Here is a 20,533-nt window from a genome sequence, read left to right as displayed (position 1 = left end):
CGGCCAAAGCAGCTCTGCCGGAGCAGGGCACGCGCTTCTCCTCCCGCGGGAACTCTCCCCTACTGGCAAGGGAACGCAAAGACCTCAACGCCAACAGCCGGCGAAAGGCCCCGCTGCTTTGGGAAACCCCCTGCGCCAGGAAGAGGAGGTTGCGCTCCAGCTGCGTACACACCTTGCTGATCTTCCCGCCGGTGAAATCGTCAAACCTTTTCAGGCACACCGTGAGAACCATGGGCGCGCGATGGATTGTAAACCTCTTGGAGGCGGCGACCATCCTCTCACACCTTGGAAGCAAGCACAGAGGCGAGGGCTGAAACGCACCCTGCGACGCAGCCTTTCTTCCCCCCGGAAGGCCAGACAACCCTTCCCGTCTCACACATCCTTGCGCTATTTTAAAACTATTCAGCACTGTAAGGCCACGCTAAAGCCAGCCGCGTCGTCTCCTTGTGCGTTCAGCCTACACGAAACGACGGCTTATGCTCGGCGACACGCAGCACCTTCACGCAGGATCTAGTACGATTAGGACGTTAGCGTTCATCTTACTGGCTACACCGATAGCAGTTTTCGCCCTCCAGCCGCTCAGGTCGGACAAAGCCCTCCAGAGCACCGGTGACAGAAGAGGCTGCCTGGAGGAGTGAGAAAGGAGAGCACTGAGCTGCGGGAAACACCCTCACCCAAACACCTCCTAGGAGTTTACGCAAAAACCTAGCTAGACGACGCTAGAGGAGACCCGCCCTCAGCCTGCAAGCAGCGTCCGGAAGGAGACGGGACGAGCCTTTGGGGCTGAACATCGCCCTCCTTCCCAAGGGATTCCCAAGGCTACCGAGAGCCACCTCTCTGTGGCGCTGCACAGTTCAGCTACCGAGGGTGTGCAGGGTCACCACCAAGGAAAACAATACCACCCGCCAGGCCAGGAGCCAGACGGCTGCTGAGGGAGGGCAAAGGGAAGAAGGCTGAGAGGACGTCCAGGGTGCAGAGAGGACAATTCCCACTCGCCCGCCTTCAAGCCAGCACCCACAGGCAGACCGCTGCCACGGCCTCCCCAGAGGGACTCGGGCCATTCCGCTTCCCGCCCACCACCAAGCTCTCTTCGGGTCACAGGAGGCGTTGTTAAGCCAACCGCGTTGATTCTGGAAAGCTACAGGGGCCTTGGGATGCCCCGAAGCACAAGCCACAAGCCCTCTTACTTTCACGTCCAAAGGAACGTCCAGGAAGGCCTCGTAGGAACTGGAAACTGCCTTGCAGCTCAAGCACGTGACTGGAAGGCAAACCGAAACGCTCAGCGATAGGGGAGGTCGACCGTGCCCGTTCATGCTCCTCCTACCTACTGCGCCAGTCAGACGTACAGCTGTTTATCACAGGCAGCAGGCAGAAGGGCACAGCCAGTCCCAAGGGGAACAACAGGTGGGGAGCAGTACCTCTGGATCTCAGAGAGCCCCCAAAGATTTGATGGACGACGGTAGTCGATTGGGAAGAGATGTCCAAGCTGGAAAGAAGCGGTAAGGGGCAGAGAGTCACCTCCTCCAGGAGTTTTACTTGGCCTGAAAACCCTGGGCGCAGGTTCTCCTTGATGGGAGCACCTCAAGGAGTCAAAAGGGCTCGGGAGCATTGGAAAGGCAATTTGCTTGTGCTTACTCGCTGCTTCCGCTCAGGCAAGCGCTCTGCATGGCATCGACAGCAAGGCGGAGGAACTCGTGGGCGTCTTCCTGCACGCCCAGCTGGAAATGTTCTCCTATGCCTAAGAAAGAGGAAGTTAGTCCTTCTCTCCTCCGCGAACAGACGGAGACATGGCAAAGCACCTGAAACGACTTACATGTCAGAACGCTGACGACACCCCAGGGCTCGATGGCACTGCCTGAGGAACGCAAGACGCTGTTCACGTGCGCTTCCATCCTGCACATCACGCAGACGCCTTGCTGACGACCTGAAGAGGGAGGTGGGAGGGAAGCAAGCTTCTCCGCTTAGCAAAATAGCCATAGCAACGGGAAACCTCACGCAGACCTTGGAGTCCCAGGAGCGGCCTCCACCCCTCCCAAGGCCCCCACGTCCCAACAAGCCCAGGACATTCGAGTGCGCAGAAGACACTCTTCAGAAGGACGCTGCTTCGCTGACAGAGCCTGTCTGTGCCACAGGCAAAGAGGGTTTAACTTGCAGGAGCTGGGACCAAGACGCGGGGCTACAAAGAGGCGCCTTTCTGAAGGGGAAAGAGACACCTGGACAGGACAAGCGGCTTCTGGGCTTGAGTGGTCAAAGACGACCAACTCGGCGGGTTGAGAAAGGAGGGCGGCTTTGCTCCTAAGCTGAATTCCAGGTGCTGGGAACCCTTGGCAAGTGCCCAACGAACGAGGAGCTGTTCATCAAAGTACTCACACGACTGGCTGTGCTCCCGAGAGAGCAGGTAGTTGGCCAGAGAGGGTGTGTAGGTCAGGCACTGCAGGATGGAGTTGAGGAAGCACGTATTGCCCAGGTTGTGGAGTCCCGCTCCAGCTCCCTGTCGGCGCTGCCAGGCCAGGCAAATCTTCTCCGGGGGAAAGAGGACCCTTTGTGGAGGAGCCATTCCCTCGACAAGGACTGCAGGGAAACGACATTGGGGAAGAGGTGAGAAGGCAGCCCTGCTGCTGTCAGACCTTTCTGCCAGCAAGGACACCTTTCAGTGTCTTGTGCCTAGCGGCAGAGGAGTGACACAAGGTGCTTCCCTGTCTCTGATGGAGAACACCTGGGTAAGCCTGGCTGCTAGCAGGAAAGCGCCCCAGGATTCGCCCTAGGCTCTCAGCGCACCAGCAGGCAGGGATGGAGCCCCAGCCGCGCCCGTTGCCTTTGGCGTTGGCAAAGGCCGAGCCTGCTGGCGAAGCCGCTACTCACAGGAGTCGTTCCCCGTTGCGGCCATCGCTCCTCTCGGGAACAGAGGGGAAGGCTCCGGATGGCAAAGGATGTCGGGAGGCGCTCCAGAGAGAGAGCAGCGCCGAGCCTGCCGCCTGATTGCAAAGAAATAACCGCAGATCACCAAAAGGGTTTAAAAAAGCGCCACACGAAACCCACAGAACGGTATCTGCCCTCAAATCTCTTTCGGTGGTGCTCGGAACTGCGGCAGAGCTGCAGGCTGACGCCTTTCCCAGCGCTGTCCCAGGGCCCCAGTCCACAGCACCTTCAAAGGCCCTTGGGAAAGGCTCCAATGCACGGCACCTTCTCTGAAGAGGACCTGCTGCTGGCCTGTGGCCAGCGTTAGCAACACAGCCCGCCGCCTCTCTAGCCCACGCTTTCCCACCTTGCGTGCAGGAGCGACCGGCTTTGGGCTGCTACTTGAGCAGCTCCCCCTGCCGTGCTCCTCCTCTGCCAGCCTTCCTACCGCAGCACTCAGGGTGGGCTTCTCGTCCTTCTAGGCTGAGCCCAACGCCTCACGCTGCACTGCCACCCCCCCACCCCCTACTTGCCCCTCCTAGGATACGGCAAAGAAAGAACAACTGCCAAACAGCAGCGCTACCCATAGCCCACGTGTGGCCAGCCTACAAAGGTGCGATGGCTCAGCCTAGGGCTGGCAAGGTACAGACCAGCCTCTCCTTTCATCCCACAGCGACCTACTCTGCCATCTGCCCTGCAAGTCACGTCACGGTTACCTTTGAGAGAGGAGGGAAGCTGGGCAGAAGTGGGCAGGAAACGAGGAATGCTTGGAAAAAAGGAGCCGCGCGAGCAGCAAAGGCAGGAGCCGAGTTGTCCCGAAGGCCAGCTCAGCCCAACTGGCCTTCGCTGGCCCGCTCCTCAGGATCACAGGCCCTGGCCGGGTGAGCTCACAAGCGCCGGGCGGGTGCCGCATCACCGCCCCTTTGTGACACGGGGACGCACGGGGACGCGCTGCGGCCAGCAGCCGCCACAGCCCGGGCACCTCCTGTAGCCAGCAGCTGGCAGCCCCCGGGCTTCCCCACGCGCTGCTGCCCAAGCGCCGTCTGTCCGCCGGCAGAGCTCCCACCTCTTCGCCGAGCCACACAGCCAGACGGACGAAGCGCTGGCCAGGCCTGGAAGCGCTCCTGCTCGCACCTTTGCCTGCCACCTGCGCTCGCTGAGGCTTTCCTTTCTGCTCTGCCCAGCTACAGGACTGTGTCCGTGACACTGGTGTAGCAAAGCACCCGGGCTCTCGCAGCTTCTTTTCCAAGGAGTTTGATCTGCCCCCCACCAGCTACAGCCACAGCCTGACTCTGAACGAGAGCTACCAAAGAAACGCCCTCAGCAACTGCGCTGCATTGACCTTGGCTGCCTCTCTCACCCTCCAGCTCCCCAAAACATTGGTGGGCAGCGCCTTAGCACCTGGATTCACCCCTTGACCTGCTCGGAGCCCGGGGAGCATTGCTTCCAGCGCACGCTGGGGCCCTGCCACAGCAGCACTAGCAGGCTCCAGAGCCCTTTCCCTGGCACCAGCCAGCAGCCAAGCGCCGCATTCAATGCTCACGCCACAAGCTCACCGAGCAGGACAAAGGCAGCTTTGCTTCCAAGCCTCCTCTAGCACCGCTCCTCCAGCTGGCAGCCATCCCACACTCCTAGGTGCAGAGGGACCTCACTGCTGAGCTCAGGGCAGGGTCAGGGCTCCGGAGCTGGCAGCGCCCAGTGCCACCCAGGAAAGCAGGGCACCCTGGCAGCTGGAGGTTGAGCAGGGTGTGCCCGCTCCTCACTCACACGCTTCAGCCACAGCTCGTGTGCTGGGGCAGCACGGCATTCGCTACCCTTCACAAAGAGCCACGGCAGGCGGGCTGGCTTGGCTGAACGTGGCTGAAGAACGCCTGTGCCCCGAGGGGCGCCTTTTGCCGAAGGCATCTTGGGCATAAGGTGGCCGGGCCAGAGTTCTTTCTGCTTTGACTTTCTATAGCATTCTTCCTCTGAAGGTGCCGGGGTGGGGGCGGGCGGGGCAGAAGAAAGGAAGAAACACCATTCCTTGCTGTCAGGACTAAAGGCTCCAAGGAAGCCCAGCAGAAGCAGGTGCCGGAGCTCGGCCTCGGGATGGCAGCAGGACCCCCTGGCCGAATCGCCAGCTCCTCTCGGGCTGGTGACACCTGCCAACTTGCTGACGAGGCGCTCTGCCCCATCACCCAGAGCTAACGTTAGGTGAGGAAGGGGCGAAGCAGGACCAGAGCCACTATTGACCCCCGGGAGACACCGCTACGTCCTGGCCTTGCGCTGGGCTTGCTGCCACCGAGCGGCACCCTCTGGGCCCGGCCGTTCAGCCCCTTTCAGTCCCGCTCGCTGTCGGCTCATCCAGCCCACTTCCATTCGAGTGGCTCCAACGCCGTGTTTAGAAAGAAGAGACTGCAAGATGGGCGCACGCAAGCACACAGCTTTCAAAATCCCACGCCACAAACCTCCCACGCTGGCTATTTCCGCCAATTGCCCCAAAGCCTCCAGAGAAGAAAACACCCCGTAAGCTCACGCCTGCAAGGCCAACGACTGTTTTTAATTCCGGATTTGGCTTTGCTGCCCATTGCCTCCCAGCGAGCGCTGTTTTTTGCAAGGCGATCCCAAAAGCTGAACGCAGGCTAGAGCTCTTCCTCGAGGGACCTGTGGGCAGGCGTGCCAGCCGGCAGAGCCGTCCAGCTCTCTGGAAGCTCTCTTTGAGTCCTTCCTGGCCAGAGGCAGATCTGGGAGGAGAGACAGGGTGGGCTGCCGGCACCCTTTGTGCAGCTTGGTCCCTGCTGGGGGCAGTCTCGCTGCTTCCTGGATTATTCTTCCTCCTCTTCGGCATTGCGGGAGTCAGATGCTGCGCTCCTCCCGCATCCAGGGTCACAATCTGCCCCCGCCACCGCTGCAGCGCCCCGAGTGCCTGTCCCACCTGCACCTCTCGACTGCTGAGACCCTCCTCCTCCTGCCCCTCTCCCTCTCCCTGCCCCTGCTAAGGGCTCCTAGTCCATGGTGACCACAAACAGGCTGTGGGGATCACAGGCGTGCCGTGGGGATCTGCTCCCCACTCCGCGCTCCGCTGAGTTTGCTCCCAAGCAGCCCTGGCTGCGGGAGCCCCCTTGGAGCCGGCGTTGGAGGGCCTCGGGAGCTGCATCGCCTCTTGGGGCTCGGGCACAACGCGGAGGACTTGTTCTCTCCCTCTTCCTCTTGCGTGCTGAGCGGCGGCGCCCCGTGTGCTCCACAGGGGGGCTGTGGATATCATTGCCCCGCTGACAGCATCTTCTCTGCTCCCTCTGCTTTGGCAGGCTCTGCTCCTGAGCAGCACTGGCTGCGCGAGCTGACTGGCAGCTGCTCTTGGAGGGCCCTGGAGCTGCGCCGTGCCTGGGAGCGCAGTCAACACTCGCAGGGCTAGTTCTCTTCCTCCTCCCTGCTGAGTGCTCGTAGTCCGTGGGGTCCACGACCCAGCTGCGGAGATCCCTGCCCCACTGCGGCGATCTGCTCCGGGGCCTCTCCCTGCCACCCTTCCTCTGGGAAGAAGGGCTCGCTCCACGCTCCTCCTCCTCGCTGCCCTCCTGCATGGTGTGCAGCAGAGAGTCCAAGTGTTGAGATACGAAGAATTTTATAAGTAAAATCAATCAGTAATAATCATAATAATAATTATATATAGAAAAAGGAAATAAAGCAGAAGGGGAAATGTTAAAAATAAGCCAAACCAACATCAAGTAAAGTAACCATCCAGCAAACACCCCCTGCCCCCAAGGCACCATTGCCTCCCTCCTAGCCCGGCCCCCCAACTTGATATCCTGGCATTTCATCATATGATACAGAATATCCACAGGGTAACTCAGGTCAGCTCCCCCAGCAATGCCCCCCCCCCAGCATCCCACGCCCCCTGCAGAACATGAGAAGCTGGAAACATCCTTGACCTGTACAAGCACCACCTGGCAACACTTAGCACCAAATTCACAATTACTTAGCAACAACCAAAACATCAGTGTGCCATCAACATCAGTCTTATACTAAATCCAAACCACAGCACGCCAGCTACAGTGAGGAAAACAAACTCCATCCCATCCAAAACCATGACAATATCCACGCCTGATTCCATACCATTTACATCATGCTCAGGTCCCACACTATCCAGTACAGCCTCATTCACCACCCCCTACTCCTTCCCATCCTTTGATATAATTCACAGATAACATTCCCCTAGTCTATGGACTACCCCTGTAAAATGTCTGTAAAATATCCACAAGTGTCCACAAAATGCCTATTCAGTTCATTTAGTCCGTGACTTCAGGCTCCATCTATCGTATCAGTCTTTCAGGGCAGGAGAGATGGTGTGTGTGGTGTTGGATTGTTGCATGCCGAAGTCAGTTCTTGTTCCATCACTGCTGCACTTGGCTTGGTTCAATCAAAGTTCATTCTCCACGAACTGGAAGATTCCTACCGTGATACCATTGATATGGCATATAGCAACCACAGAAGAGATGACATACAACATTATATAGCAATTAGCACCCTACCATTCAGTTCATTGGCTGTTTTCACCCAAAATCAAATCCCCTTGAGGCACATATCGGATTTCTCCATCCTTGCGCATCACCCACCAAGTGCACCCAGGTCCTCGAGCAAAAGCAATCCCATGAATGGGTTTGCCTTTACCCAAGACAGGAATAACCCAGACTGTTTTCCCCAGGATACTTTTCACATGCACTACAGGGACTCTGTCCCCTTCCACAGTACGTAAGGGTTCTGCCTGGGCAAGGCCAGCTCTATTGGCAGATCCCCCAGTGCTGACTAACCAGGTGGCTTTTGCTAAATGTGTATCCCAGTGTTTGAACGTCCCACCCCCCCCATTGCTCTCTGTAGTCTTTAACAGCCCAGTGAATCGTTCGATTTTCCCAGAGGCTGGTGCGTGACAGGGGGTGTGATATACCCACTCAATGCCGCGCTCTTTGGCCCAGGTGTCTATAGGGTTGTTTCAGAAATTAGTCCTGTTGTCTGACTCCATTCTCTCTGGGGTGCCATGTCGCCATAGGACTTGTTTTTCCAGGCCCAGGATAGTGTGTCGGGCAGTGGCGTGGGGCACAGGGTATGCTTCCAGCCAGCGGGTGCTTCCACCATGGTGAGCACATGGCGCTTGCCTGGGCAGGTCCGTAGGAGTGTGATATAATCAATCTGCCAGACCTGGAACCTTCTATCTTTTAGCTTTTAAGGTATCAGTTTGACTTTTTCCTCACACAGATGCACCAACCTTGAGCTTAGAGGAAGTGGTCCTTGAATACTGTCCAGCTCTTTTGGACCCCCCTGCCTTCTAGAGCCCTAACCCATGGGATTCCTCCAAACAGGTCTTTGAAGAGGCCAAAAGTTAGCACTCCTGAAGTCCAAGGTTGTAATCCTGCTTGTTGCCCTGCTTCTACCACACAGGATTCTGAACTCCACCATCTCACGGTCACTGCAGCCAAGGCTACCCTCAACCCTCACAGCCTTGACTAGACCTTCTGTTTGTTAGTATAAGGTCCAGCAGCACATCTTGCCTTGTTGGCTCCTCCAGCACCTGTGTCAAAAAGTTATCCTCAATGCTCTGCAGGAGCCTCCTGGATGGTGTGTGCCTCGCCATCTTGCTTTTCAGGCAAATATCACGGGGGTTGAAGTCACCCACGAGAACCAGGGCCTGCAATTGTGAGGGTACTTCTAGCTGGCTGTAGAAGGACTCATTGACTTCTTTCTCATCAGGTGGCCTATAGCGAACACCCATAACAGCGTCACCCATATTTCCCTGCCCTTGGATTTTTTCCCCATAAGCTCTCAACTCATTCTTCCTCCACCCTCTGGGCACAGCTTGATAAATTCCAGTTGCTCCTTCACATAAAGAGCAGCTCCCCCACCTCGTCTTGCTGGCCTGTCTTTCCTGAAAAGCCTGTGACTGCAATGAGATCATGGCCCTGTGACTGCACGCAGAGCTCCAGTCCCTCCTGTTTATTCCCCGTGCTGTGTGAGGACCCACTGTGGCCATGCACACCCTTGAGGTGGCTGGTCTCCTGCTTGTCATCTTGTGAGGCAGAAAAGGCACCTTTGTCACTGCTCTGGCTGGCCTGGCTTATTCCTCTGTTGGATGCAATGGCATTAGCACTGCCACCTTGGACCCCACCAGCCGAGTTCTTCAGCCTGTCTCTTTCCTCCAGTAAGAAGTACTGCTTTGTGGATTTAGGATGGCTTTTGTTTTGCTTGGTTGTTCCCATTAGGACGCATTTTCTTTGAACTCCTGGTCTTGTACTGGCACGTTCTCTGGCCACTCAGGGAGCAGGAGAGCAGAGCCTTCCAGTGAGTCAGCTGCTACACCGGAGACACTGATCTTCCTCCCTAGCAATTCGCTCCTCGTTGGTCTGTAGACAGGACTTTATTGTTACTTTTTTTTTTTTTTTTTTAGGATAGATGTACCTATCTCTCTACAAGCAGCAAATTATTGATCCTTGCAAGAGGAATTTGCCTCTTCCCTTTTTGAAGTCAAAGGCCTTGTAGAGAGAAGGACCATATTCAGTCACCCAAGATGTATGAGGAGCACCAGAGGTGCACCAATCTCTGCCCCGGAAGCAATTTTTAGTAACTGACTGCAATTATATATAGGCTTCCTTATTTTTGTACTTTCCATACAGTGTAGTGCTCCACTCCCCTTTGCCACAATTGCTGCTCCCAGTCAGTGACAAATAAAATGGGGGGGGTGGGGGAGAAAAACCAACCACCCCAGAAAATTCTGGGGGAAGCTATGCTGTGTTTGGGTTTCTGTGCTCCCCTCACTCCTGCACTGAGCCACTCCTTCACGATCCCTTAGCAAGGGCCCCTGCGCCACCGGCCCCATTCCAAATCCCTGATCCTGTCCTGGGAACAAGGACCAAAGCTGGGAAGGGATTTGTTTCTTTGCACTGACAGTCCCTCTACAGCCGGGAGGGCGAGGGAGGGCAACGTAGGACCAGGACACCCACAGATCACGGGAACGAGTCGTTAATGTCTGCAAAAAATGATTCTCAAGATGAGTTTTGTGCAAGCTCTTGCTCCGTATCCCACGTGCCCGTCGCACTGCAGGGTGGCGGTTCCCCAGCAGCCAGGGCACACGTGCGCGGGGGTGTGCGGGCCAGGGCTGCGTCTGCACGCAGCAACGGCTTGTCCAGGTGAGCAGGGGCGGTGGGTGGCCCCGGGAGCCAGCGGGGTGCAAGGGCAGAGCAGGACCTGGTCCTGAACAGGAGGCGCTGAGCCCTCAGAACAACGCAGGAGCCCTGGGGTGGCTCAACCCAGCACCAAAGCTGGCATTACCGAAAAGCTGGGTATTTTAAAACATATAGAAAGAATGAATACAGTGTACCTCTTACACTTGACCACAAAAGAAACAGAATGCGGACCTGGTATTTACAGATCAGTCATTTAAAAAAAAAAACCAACCCACAAACAAATAAGACACTACAAAAACCACGCGTCCTACAATGCGTGCTCAGAATCTGACAGGAAAGTTCGTAAGATGTCATTCACACAAACTCCCCCTGTCCCATTTGGCTCAGTTTTCACCCAGGAAAATAAAAAGTCTAACATTTCTTAACCACGGAATGGCTACTGTCTGCAGGTGCAGAACAGAAATTAAAAAAACATATGGGATAACTAGTTTTGGCCTACACAATTTCTGATGATCTTTTCAGATATGCATAGGAGTATACTAAGGCCATATATATATATATAAAATATATAGATATATAATATATAAAGAGGTCTCAGGTTTCTGAGTTATCTGGCAGTGCCTCGCTGTCGGTTGTCTTCTCTGGCGATGTGTACAAAAAGTTACAGAAGATGTAGAGCGGGAAGGTCAGGAGGCTTCTGTCCAAATTCATCACTATCTGCTCCTGTAAAGCAAACACAGTGGACATTTGAGCATTTGCGTAGCAAGTGAGGCCATTACAGGGAAGTACATCAAAAAGCACCGAAACTGGTACTAACAGTCCTTCTATACATTTTAATTAACATGTATTCAAAAAGCAGAGATAAAAAACCTCAAGACAGTAATTCACCTTCACCTTCAGCAGGTGTTTTGTAATATTAACACTGACAAGCTATTCTGAAATTGCTTACAGCCCTTGCCCCAGGGCTGCCGACCCTTCTGCATCAGAGGAAACAGAACCGTGAGAAACGGCTGAGCAAACTTTACCTTCAAGCACATTGGAGATAAAGAGGGATTTTCTGCATTTGCAGGGAGAAAGTCTCTATGTACCCACCACATACATATCACTGCTGATTAGCACTTAAGACACTTGATGATCAAGTCTTTCACATTCCTTACTGAATTCTGCTGTCACAGAGGGTGGAAATGGGCACATTCTCTTAATAAACTCCACTCCTCTCTGAGGCTTTTGGGTCTTTGTTTAACAGAGCAATGAATACCACCCTTGAACAACAGGCAGGGATTCTTTTAACTCTTCAGCTTACAACGCAACAGAGTCTTCAAACAAGCTCCAAGTTTGCCTCTAAATGAGCAGGAGCCTGATGGACATACTATTCAGATGGGTAATCTCACCAGTGCTGGAAGTCTGGGAAGGCAAGCAGTCTCCAAACATACCTGGTCCTTCTGAAAGGTTAGAATCTGATATCCTGTTGTTCTACTGAAAGTAACTTTCCCGCTGCTATCAAAAGAGGTTACACGTAACCTAGGGACACAACAACAGTTAAATTAGTTTCCCATAACGTAGTTTTTCCGGCACAAAGAGTTTGTCCCAAGGAGACAGAATGGCATTTTCAAACATAACTAACCTGGTGGCAACAAAATTTAATGCAAGGGATGAGTTAAACTTGGATCCAAAAGAATGGATCCATCAGATGGAAAGACTTAGTTACAGTAGGAGATCTTAGCACACGCCACAGGCTCTGCCTCCTTGGTGATTATTTACCTGAAGGCTATGTTTCTCCGAGGCTGCAGACTGACTGATCCACTGCACGGCTGATCCAGCGTATTCCGCTTGAAAATGATGTAACCATTTGTATAAGTGACAAGAAGGTCAAAGCCAAAGTTGAACCCAGTCCACCGCCAGCAGTACTGAAGAGCACAAGTTAAAAAACACAGAAACAAACCAGCCCCTCTGAGCACTGGCCACAACACAAATGAGAAGTGCCGCTTCTCCAACAGCTCAAACTTGGGACCGGGATCCTCGGCTACAGAGATGTCTGGTGGATTCAAGGATCCTTGCCAACACCTCTTTGAGACATAAGACGCCCTGGTAGGCAACCACTCACTGTAGCGGCCAGCCTTTGCAGGCAGACGAGTACACGAGACAAGCTTCGCGTCAGCTGCCTTCCAAACATACGGAAATACATTTCACACAAGCGGATCTAAAATAGTTCTGCATCCTGGTACCTGCTGCTGTATGTCTGAGCAGCACTTAACTACACACCCCATTCGTGCTTAAAGTGCTCCTCGGAGTACAACAGCCTCATGTTAAGTGACTTCAGTGGGGAAGAAAATATTCATGTCTCCTGTGCTCTCACAGGACCTGCTACCTAAAGACACACAGACGTACACGGAACACAGCGGGGTTCTGGCTGTGGCTGTTACACAGTTTATCTGGAAAGCTTCCTTTTCCAGTTAAAAAGAAAGGGACATCAGTGATCAGAGCTTTATTTTAACTGAATGTATTTTACACGTCTCCGATGATAAGTCATGGCTACATTCCCTCCTTTCATGCAACAGAGGTTTTTCCAAACACGGGCTTGCTTGCAGTGCCAGAGCACAATTAAGTCACTAACTCCTTATTCATCTCAACGACAGCAAGCCTTTTCATCCTTCTAGGGGGAATAAAATAATTTCTTTAACGTAGCATCTCCGTTACCTCTTTTTGATGCAGTTTGACAATTAAGACCAACGTGTTTTGAAAATACCTAGCACGTCTAAGATGTGTCAGCTGCGCACAGACGTAGCCACGTGCCGTACTTACATGGCCACCCTCTGCAAGTTTTCGACCACACCTCATGCTGTTTCCTTCCAGTTCCTCTTTATTTATTTCCTGAGGCCTACAAAAAAAAAAAGGGCATCTTTAAGGATACTTAAACAGCTTTGTACGGTACTTTAACGTGGAAGAGCTGAACAGACCCCAGTAAACCGGTCTGAGCACACAGCTGACCCTTCTCTGTGCCCAGGTTAGACTAGATGACCTGCCAGTCCCCCTTCCAACCCGAATCATCCCGTGAACATCCGACTACTCTACAAAACTGCAATATAAGCCTCGGTAGGTAGGACTTTTACCAGAGAACCTTTTCAGGTATGGATATAATAGCCGTTGCAATGACATGCATTCCCCAATCCTCCTAAAAGAACCAAGTCCATTTTAAACACGGTAGTCCCGACTTACTAGGCACAAACATCAACGAGTGCTGCTGCTGAGGAACAGCTGCAGGACTCTGCAAAATAGCAGCGCTATGAAGCGGCACCCAGAGCGACACTCAAAGATTTCTCAAGCGGCTGGAAAAAAGTTTACCCCCAGCGACCACCAAGTGCCACGAGCTCTTGGTTCTGGCATCCTACACCAATATGAACTTGTTTCACCCAACAGTTTCCACTGCCGCTTCGGCACATAGAGAAACCTTGCAGAGCCGGCATGAGTAAAATCAGGCCCAGTTTTCCAGAGGTATGTTACTCACTTAACTTTAGACACGATGACATCGTTAACCAAATAAGCAACCATTGCCAGAAAGTCTTCAAGTTACACTGAGGACAAACGCTTGAAGTGAGTAGCATAAATCGCAATGAAAGGCAACCCCCACCACCACCCCCACGTTAAATTATGAACCCGCACTACCAAACAACACACTTCAAGCTCCACAAGCAAGAAGAAACGCTGCACCTCTTCTCTTCCTACTGTACAAACACCGCAAGAGCTTGTGGCTATGCCTTTTACGAACAAGCTCGGTCTGTGGTCTTTTTGCCCCGTTTCTGTAAAAACCAGTCCTGGACGCTTAAGTATTTTATGATTAAGTTAAGCAAACACGCTAATCATGCTAACCAAACTCATCCAAGAACCTCCCACATGCTTTCTACACACCTTCTAGCTGAACTGCTTACGTAGCTGACCCAAATTCAGTAATGGTGATAAAAGGTTCATTTCTGTTTAATTAGTGACAACTTTCACAAACATTAGTACATAATGTCAGAGAGACGGTAACATTCCCCCCTCGCAATTCCTCGAGCAGCCTCAGAAGATGCAAAACTTCCAGCTGTAACCGCTTACGCTGGCCTACCACGTGCTTAGCGAACAGTCAAGTTATCCTATTTCCTTCTTAAACACCACCAAAGAGACCATTAGAATAGAAACGACTCCAGTCATGGACTTGAAAGATCTCTCTCGCATCTGCCACAGAACACATGTTTAATTAAAAAAAGCAGCGATCCACTTTAGCCCAACAAGTAAACCTTGAGCAGCTACAGTTCAAAGTCACAAACTCCAGTATTACACTAAAAAATTCCCAAATTCTGGAGTGAGGAAAATGTTTAGTCCTTTTAAATGCAAACTACATAAACAAGGAGAGAAACATTTTCTCCTCCTCTCTGAAGTTATCAAAAGAGCAAACCACATCACATGTTTCAAAGCAATGTAATTTCCATGCTGGCAGCCCTAGAATAAGCGGGTGCAATTACGCTCTGCTCCAGGTGGGATATGAAAATAGAGCCTTACTTCAGCTCACTGGGAGTCAGACCTCACATTTCACTCGGCTTGACTGAGTTTGCATCCTTATCTCTAAGGAAAAAAACGTGTTAAGATACTGATACAGGCAGTAAGTGCGAGAGGAAGGGCAGCAGATCTGGATCAAAGGATGGTCTTATAAAACCCTAATTCTTTTCTTTCAGCTACCGGTTGGTCCAACATCCAAAATATTTGCTTTAATACAAAGGAACAGTTTCATGTCTTCCCTTCTAAGACATGAGTTACGGACCACAGGCATCTCACTGCAGGGTGGCAGTACGGCTTGCCAGTAGAAGACAGAGAAGTGGTCTCAGGATTTCAAACATCATCTCAGAGATTGCGTGCTGTGGACTAGCGACAGAACAATTGAACTGCACACGACTCCAGGGAAGCCCTCCGTGCACGCATGTGCGTGCACCCCCCATCTCCCTCCCACATGACTCCAGAGAACACCCTGTTCAGAGACAATCAGGCCATTATTGACTACAAAACAAACAGCAACCTGGATGCCACTTTGAACCATTAAGCTTGTAAACTACCAAAGTTAGAAGCAAAAACATATTGAGAAGAAACACTACATCTCACCCACTAATAAGTGGGCCATTGCCATCAGCGAAAGACCTTGGCAATAAATGCCATAATAAGAGATTCGGGCGGATGTCTACTGTTCAGTAAACTTTCTCTGCCTCAGATTTTTCACTTCTAGCTGTGTTTAAAAAAAAAAAAATCCCATACTAAAGAAAACTAGACAAGCAAGAAAAACATGGAAAAATACTCTGCTCCTTCCAAGAGTCACTGAAAGCATCTGCCCTGGAGTTGAACATGCAAGTTGCTCATTTTAAAAGCTGGTATGACCCCCATCATCTGCACTTCAGTTTTGTATGAGAGCTTGCTTTTTCAGAAGCAGGTGTATCTAACGGCTGACAGTTAAAACACTCTCCCTGCATTACAGTGAGTTACCAAAAGACATCAAAAATAAGCAAATACCAAGTCTTATCTTGAATAAGAACTCGGATGACTATGTTAATACTTGCTTTCATGCTAATTGTGGTTCCCATATGAGCTAGATGGTAATGCGCACTGTACATTCGCCTACTGTTAGATACATCCATGACTGCATTACAAGAAAAGTCTTCCCAAGCAAACAACAGTCCCAGAAACAAGCTATGACCACCCGACATTAATCTTTAGGAGCTGAAATGACGACATTCATAATGACGTACTTTACCTCTTCCGTTTTCTGGAGCACTGCTATTGACAGAGAGAACCGCTTCTTAAAGATCCTCTTAAGGCCAAAGTCAGAGTTTTGGGCATTTTTAACACTCTTACATAACACCAAAAGGAAGCGATTAAGGAAATATTTCCTATATAATACACAATTAAGCCACGGAAGCCACTGCCACGGGGTGTTGGGGCTAAAGCGTAAGCTGTTTCAAGACAGAGCTATGAGTACTTAAGAATAGGTCTATTGGTGGTTGGTCGTTCACTAACGATCCAGTCAAAACCTCCGGGTGGAAAATCCTGAACCACTCGCTGCCACAGAAGTACATCAAGAGAACACTCACTCTTCACTTCAAAAGGCAGGTGGGAGATCTGTAACTCTACCGCTGAACGCTGCCACAGACTGCACGGCCTTTGGTTCAAGTCAGGCTCAATGCAATGTGGCAAAACCAAGCAGAAGGGAACAGTTTGTGGTCACGCGCATACATGTCACATCTGTTAAATCACCATGCCTCGCTGCCCAAGCCACCACTGACGATCCTTGTGAGGCACAGGCTGAAGAAACCCAACTACACGTTATGCGCACAGACGCCAGTCAGGGTGTTCCACTAAGCACAGCTACCTGTACATCTCTGAAAGGGCACAGAAACATAGCAGTCGTCATGGCATTTCCTCAAGGGCGGTGCAGTGCTGTGGTGGTGCAGCCCCCCCACCCCTCTGAGATCCCAGGGTGAGCCCTATTGTGTTGTTATCTTGGTCACAACGACCTGGGCCTCAGGCAATCTCTGACCACACCTGGGCCATCTGCCCCCTGACCTGCGTACCAGAATTGTGGCCAGAATGTAAAATATTGACCAAAGCCAATCATCTCAATCCTATAAATAGTGATCCAAGACAGAGACCTTTTGAGCTCTCCTGCACCGCAGCCGGCCACGTGACCCTGTATCTCCTGTGGGCTGGGACGCCTCTCAGGGTAGGTTTTGCAAGGATGGAGGGATCTTCTGTTGATGTTTTTGCGAGGACTCAAAGGCCTGATTTTGCGAGGTTCACCGGCCGTGCGCTGATGAATATCAGCACATAAATGTGAGTAATTCATGAAACTCACAAAAAGATAATTTTTACTCACAGGTTAACCTCGGGGGGTATGTTTGTGTGCAGTGTGAATATATATATTATCCCTATTCACATAAACCATTGACCAAGCCTGAGACTAAGATTGGACCTAGCCGCGCCTAGGCTCCTCACTGAAAGGAGTTTAGAAAGCAAGGGCATCTCTTCTGAACCTTGTGACTCAATGGGAGGGTCCTGCTTATCCCCTGCATCCACGATCCCTCTGTGAACCATTCTAACTTGAGCATAACTGAATTTTCCTTTGTGCACTTCTTCTAGGCAAGTAATGGAGTGACCCTTCCCATTCTCCAATGTTTAACTAAGTCACTATATTGAATTCAAAAAATTCCACCACATTGCTGTTTTCAATTGGCTGATGCTGTTAAGAACCATACAACCTGGAACTCCAAAAGTTCATCTTGTCAGAATTTATATGAGAGGAAATTTTCTAGTTTAAGAAAGAGAGAAAGGAAAGCCTGTAATATACCTACCCAATATCATTGCCTTGTTCTGCTCTGAGCACGGCAAGCCACTGCTGTTTGTAAACAGAGGACAGCCATTCTAAAATTGAAAAACAACAAGAACAAAAAAATAAGCTTGGTGTCGCCTTTGGAGCCGGGAATGGGGGTGTTCATAGGCACTTGAAATATAGAAATAAAATCACATTGCAATAATAAGGTTACACTTATTAACTGGACGGCCTGTGCAAACCCACCACCTGATAACGCGCGTGTGTGATTCAGCTCCAGGCCGCAGGTACAGAAGAGGCAGTTCAGATAAAAATCAACTGCTAACACTGAGTAACTCAGGACTATTTTCATCTTATCAAGCATCCACGGTTGCCAGAAGTGATGCAACTCAACATGTTTTCTCAGTGCGCTAAGTTCTGTTCAGCCAAGGAGCTGGGTAACAAGCTCTTAGGAGAAGATGCCACTCTCTGAATCCCCAACAGAATTCTACACAAGTTAAACAAGAGGAAAACAGAATCAAAAGATAAAGGAAACAGTGCCTTATCACAGGTATGGTAAAAACAAACAGAACAGAAGCTGTCCCCTACTAGCAATAAACATAAGCCATGTCTTCCTCTGAGAACACCAGGAAGATGGTACGGAGAGCTACCGAGGTGATCAGGGGGCTGGAGCATCTCCCTTGTGAGGAAAGGCTGACACACTTGTGCTGGTTCAGCCTGGAGAAGAGAAGACTGAGGGGGGATTTCATAAATACCTATAAGTATTTAAAGGGCGGGTGTCAGGATGATGGGACTAGGCTCTTTTCAATAGTGCCCAACGCCAGGCCAAGGGGCCACGGGCACAAGCTGGAACACGGGAAGTTCCACCTGAACATGAGGACAAACCCCTTCCCTGTGCGGGTGCCAGAGCAGGGGCACAGGCTGCCCAGGGAGGCTGTGGGGTCCCTTCCCTGGAGACATTCATCCCCCGCCTGGACGCGGTCCTGTGCCCCCCCTGCTCTGGGGGTGCCTGCTCAAGCAGGGGTGGGACGGGGTGAGCTCCAGAGGGCTCTTCCAACCCCCACCACTCTGTGATTCTGTGAAGATTCTGTCAGCTGTATTAATTTAACAGCTGCAACCAAGAGATACAGCAGAACAAAACCTAACAGCTGCTAAGGCAGTTACACAGAAGGGATCAGAAGCAGCCAAAAGCCCAGCACATAAGTTCTTTTCAGTCAAGCTAATGAACAGCGGCAAGTCCGCAAGGTCTCAGATGAGAACAAACTCTAGGGAGGAATGGACTGGGATGGCAGGAGCGGCGAGAACCACCGTTAGCAGGAAAACAAAACAGGTTGGTTGCTGCTGAGGGTGACAGAAGGGTGAGATCACAGTGCTGAGATCGCCTTCGGAGTCCCAGATTCAAAACATAAAACCAGCCCTTGCCCTACTGACTCCCGAGTTAAGATTCAGGCTGCGATAGGACCAAAATGGGAATTCACCAGAGCGCAACAGAAAGCATTACAATGATTTAAGGAAAAGTGCACAGGTGAGGAACAGAGAATGGATGTGCTAGGAGGAAAAAGAAACAAAAAAACAATCAGGAGACAGAGCATCTTCGCTATTTTTGTATATGAACCTATGTCATACGCCATATTTCAACTGTAGTTCACCTGTTAATCTGTAAAGGTTAAGAGGAAAAATACTGCTCAGGAAGTGTTACACCATTTCTTTCAACTCTTCAACATGGTCGCCTTCTTTATACCTCCCTGAGAACTATTTCATCTAGAATAATCTAAAAGGCTTACACCACAATACAAACTGCCCAGCAATTTCCATGTTTCAAGGCTCTCTTGGGTACGATGCAATCACCTCAGACACTGGATGCTGGCAGCATCAGTTCAAAAGGGCACCACCAATATTTATCCAAGCCTCCTTTTAAAGGACGAGCAAAAGTTCCTGATCTTAACACAGCTTTTGGCTACACACCACCACCAACAGATTACAAGGGCCATCCAGTATTAACCTCTTCACTTACACTTCATTACACCTGTAGAGGTCTCCACATCACGCTGCTCTTCCCTCCCTGCTCTCCCAGTTCCCTTGGAATTCAAGTTTGGGGTTTTTTTCCTTTTTTTTAAATTCATTATCAGTGGTAGAGCACATTCTTTTTCAATAAGCACAGGCAAACCAGCCTCAAAGTTGCAATTAATCTCGTAACAATGTAAGAACATTCTTCCTCTGACGTATGTAGGCAGAAGGCTGCTGGGTTTGAGCACAGACACAAAATCTGTCCGCTGAAGAACACTAAGAAAAGGCTGCCCGTCGCAGTTCTGGTAAGCGATAACAAACAGCAACGTTAAGAGAAGGAAACCAAGCGCAGTACTGGCAAATGTCTGGTTTGCAACATCTTATTCACATGCTGACACAGCCACTTGACATGAAAATAATCCATAGTTCTCCTCTGTCATCTTTCAATTAAGGATCTAAAGGGTCACTCACCCACAGTTACCTTATTTTTTAATACAGAATGAAGATGCCTTTGCACTATGATTACCATCCGCACCAATGTTAATCGCCAGATGGATTATACTGACTTTATACATCACTTAAGCATCTGAAATACCACCCATCCACGATCGGATCTGTTCTTCTAGGATTTATGCATAGTATAAACTGTTATCACTTGCTCGAGGTCAAACCCTGCCCCATCTACCGGTCATAACCGACCAAACCATTCACCCAAGCTCCACCTCAGCTCGACGCAGCGGTCTACGACACACTGCCTCCACCTGCTGTTCGAAGGACACTTTCAAATAGACGTTGTGAGCACAGGATAACCAAGTTCCTTCGTATTTGACTTTGCCAGATCTAGTGAGGAAGACAGTCTCTTCTCCGTCTATGAAGGTATTAATCGAAGCCAGAAGCGAGAGCAGGGAAAGCCAGTGCATTTCAGCAGTGGTAACGGTTCACTTTCACTCAAGAGAGGGACAGATTTCTAGGGAGGGAAGGACCCTACTCCCTCCCCACAGCTACCCCCTATCAGAAAGTCCTAATTCAGCTTCTGATAGCGGCATTCTTTGAACATTTCAAAGTGTGAGAAAGAGGTGCTCAGCGTTATTGAGACATTCAGCTACAAAAAGCTGAATTCAGCTACAAAAAA

At 51.0% G+C, this 20,533-nt stretch overlaps 1 protein-coding gene across 1 annotated transcript in view; it reads right to left on the bottom strand.

The window, feature by feature from the left end:
* Nucleotides 1–10,281: 10,281 nt before the first annotated feature.
* The window catches only part of LOC135317013 (germ cell-less protein-like 1), an 86,439-nt gene continuing 76,187 nt past the window's right edge, over nt 10,282–20,533 (bottom strand). Inside the window, exons 14-18 of the mRNA XM_064472526.1 lie at nt 17,417–17,486; nt 12,852–12,927; nt 11,811–11,956; nt 11,483–11,570; nt 10,282–10,772 (exon numbers count right to left, since the gene is read on the bottom strand). Of these exons, the coding sequence (XP_064328596.1) occupies nt 10,644–10,772; nt 11,483–11,570; nt 11,811–11,956; nt 12,852–12,927; nt 17,417–17,486 (509 nt within the window). The 3' untranslated portion in view covers nt 10,282–10,643. The remainder of the gene's footprint in view (nt 10,773–11,482; nt 11,571–11,810; nt 11,957–12,851; nt 12,928–17,416; nt 17,487–20,533) is intronic.

Source organism: Phalacrocorax carbo, chromosome 24, assembly GCF_963921805.1.
Source record: "Phalacrocorax carbo chromosome 24, bPhaCar2.1, whole genome shotgun sequence".
In the NCBI taxonomy this organism is placed as follows: domain Eukaryota; kingdom Metazoa; phylum Chordata; class Aves; order Suliformes; family Phalacrocoracidae; genus Phalacrocorax; species Phalacrocorax carbo.
Note: the sequence above shows the minus strand (reverse complement) of the source record. Positions and strands in the feature narration are given on the sequence as shown.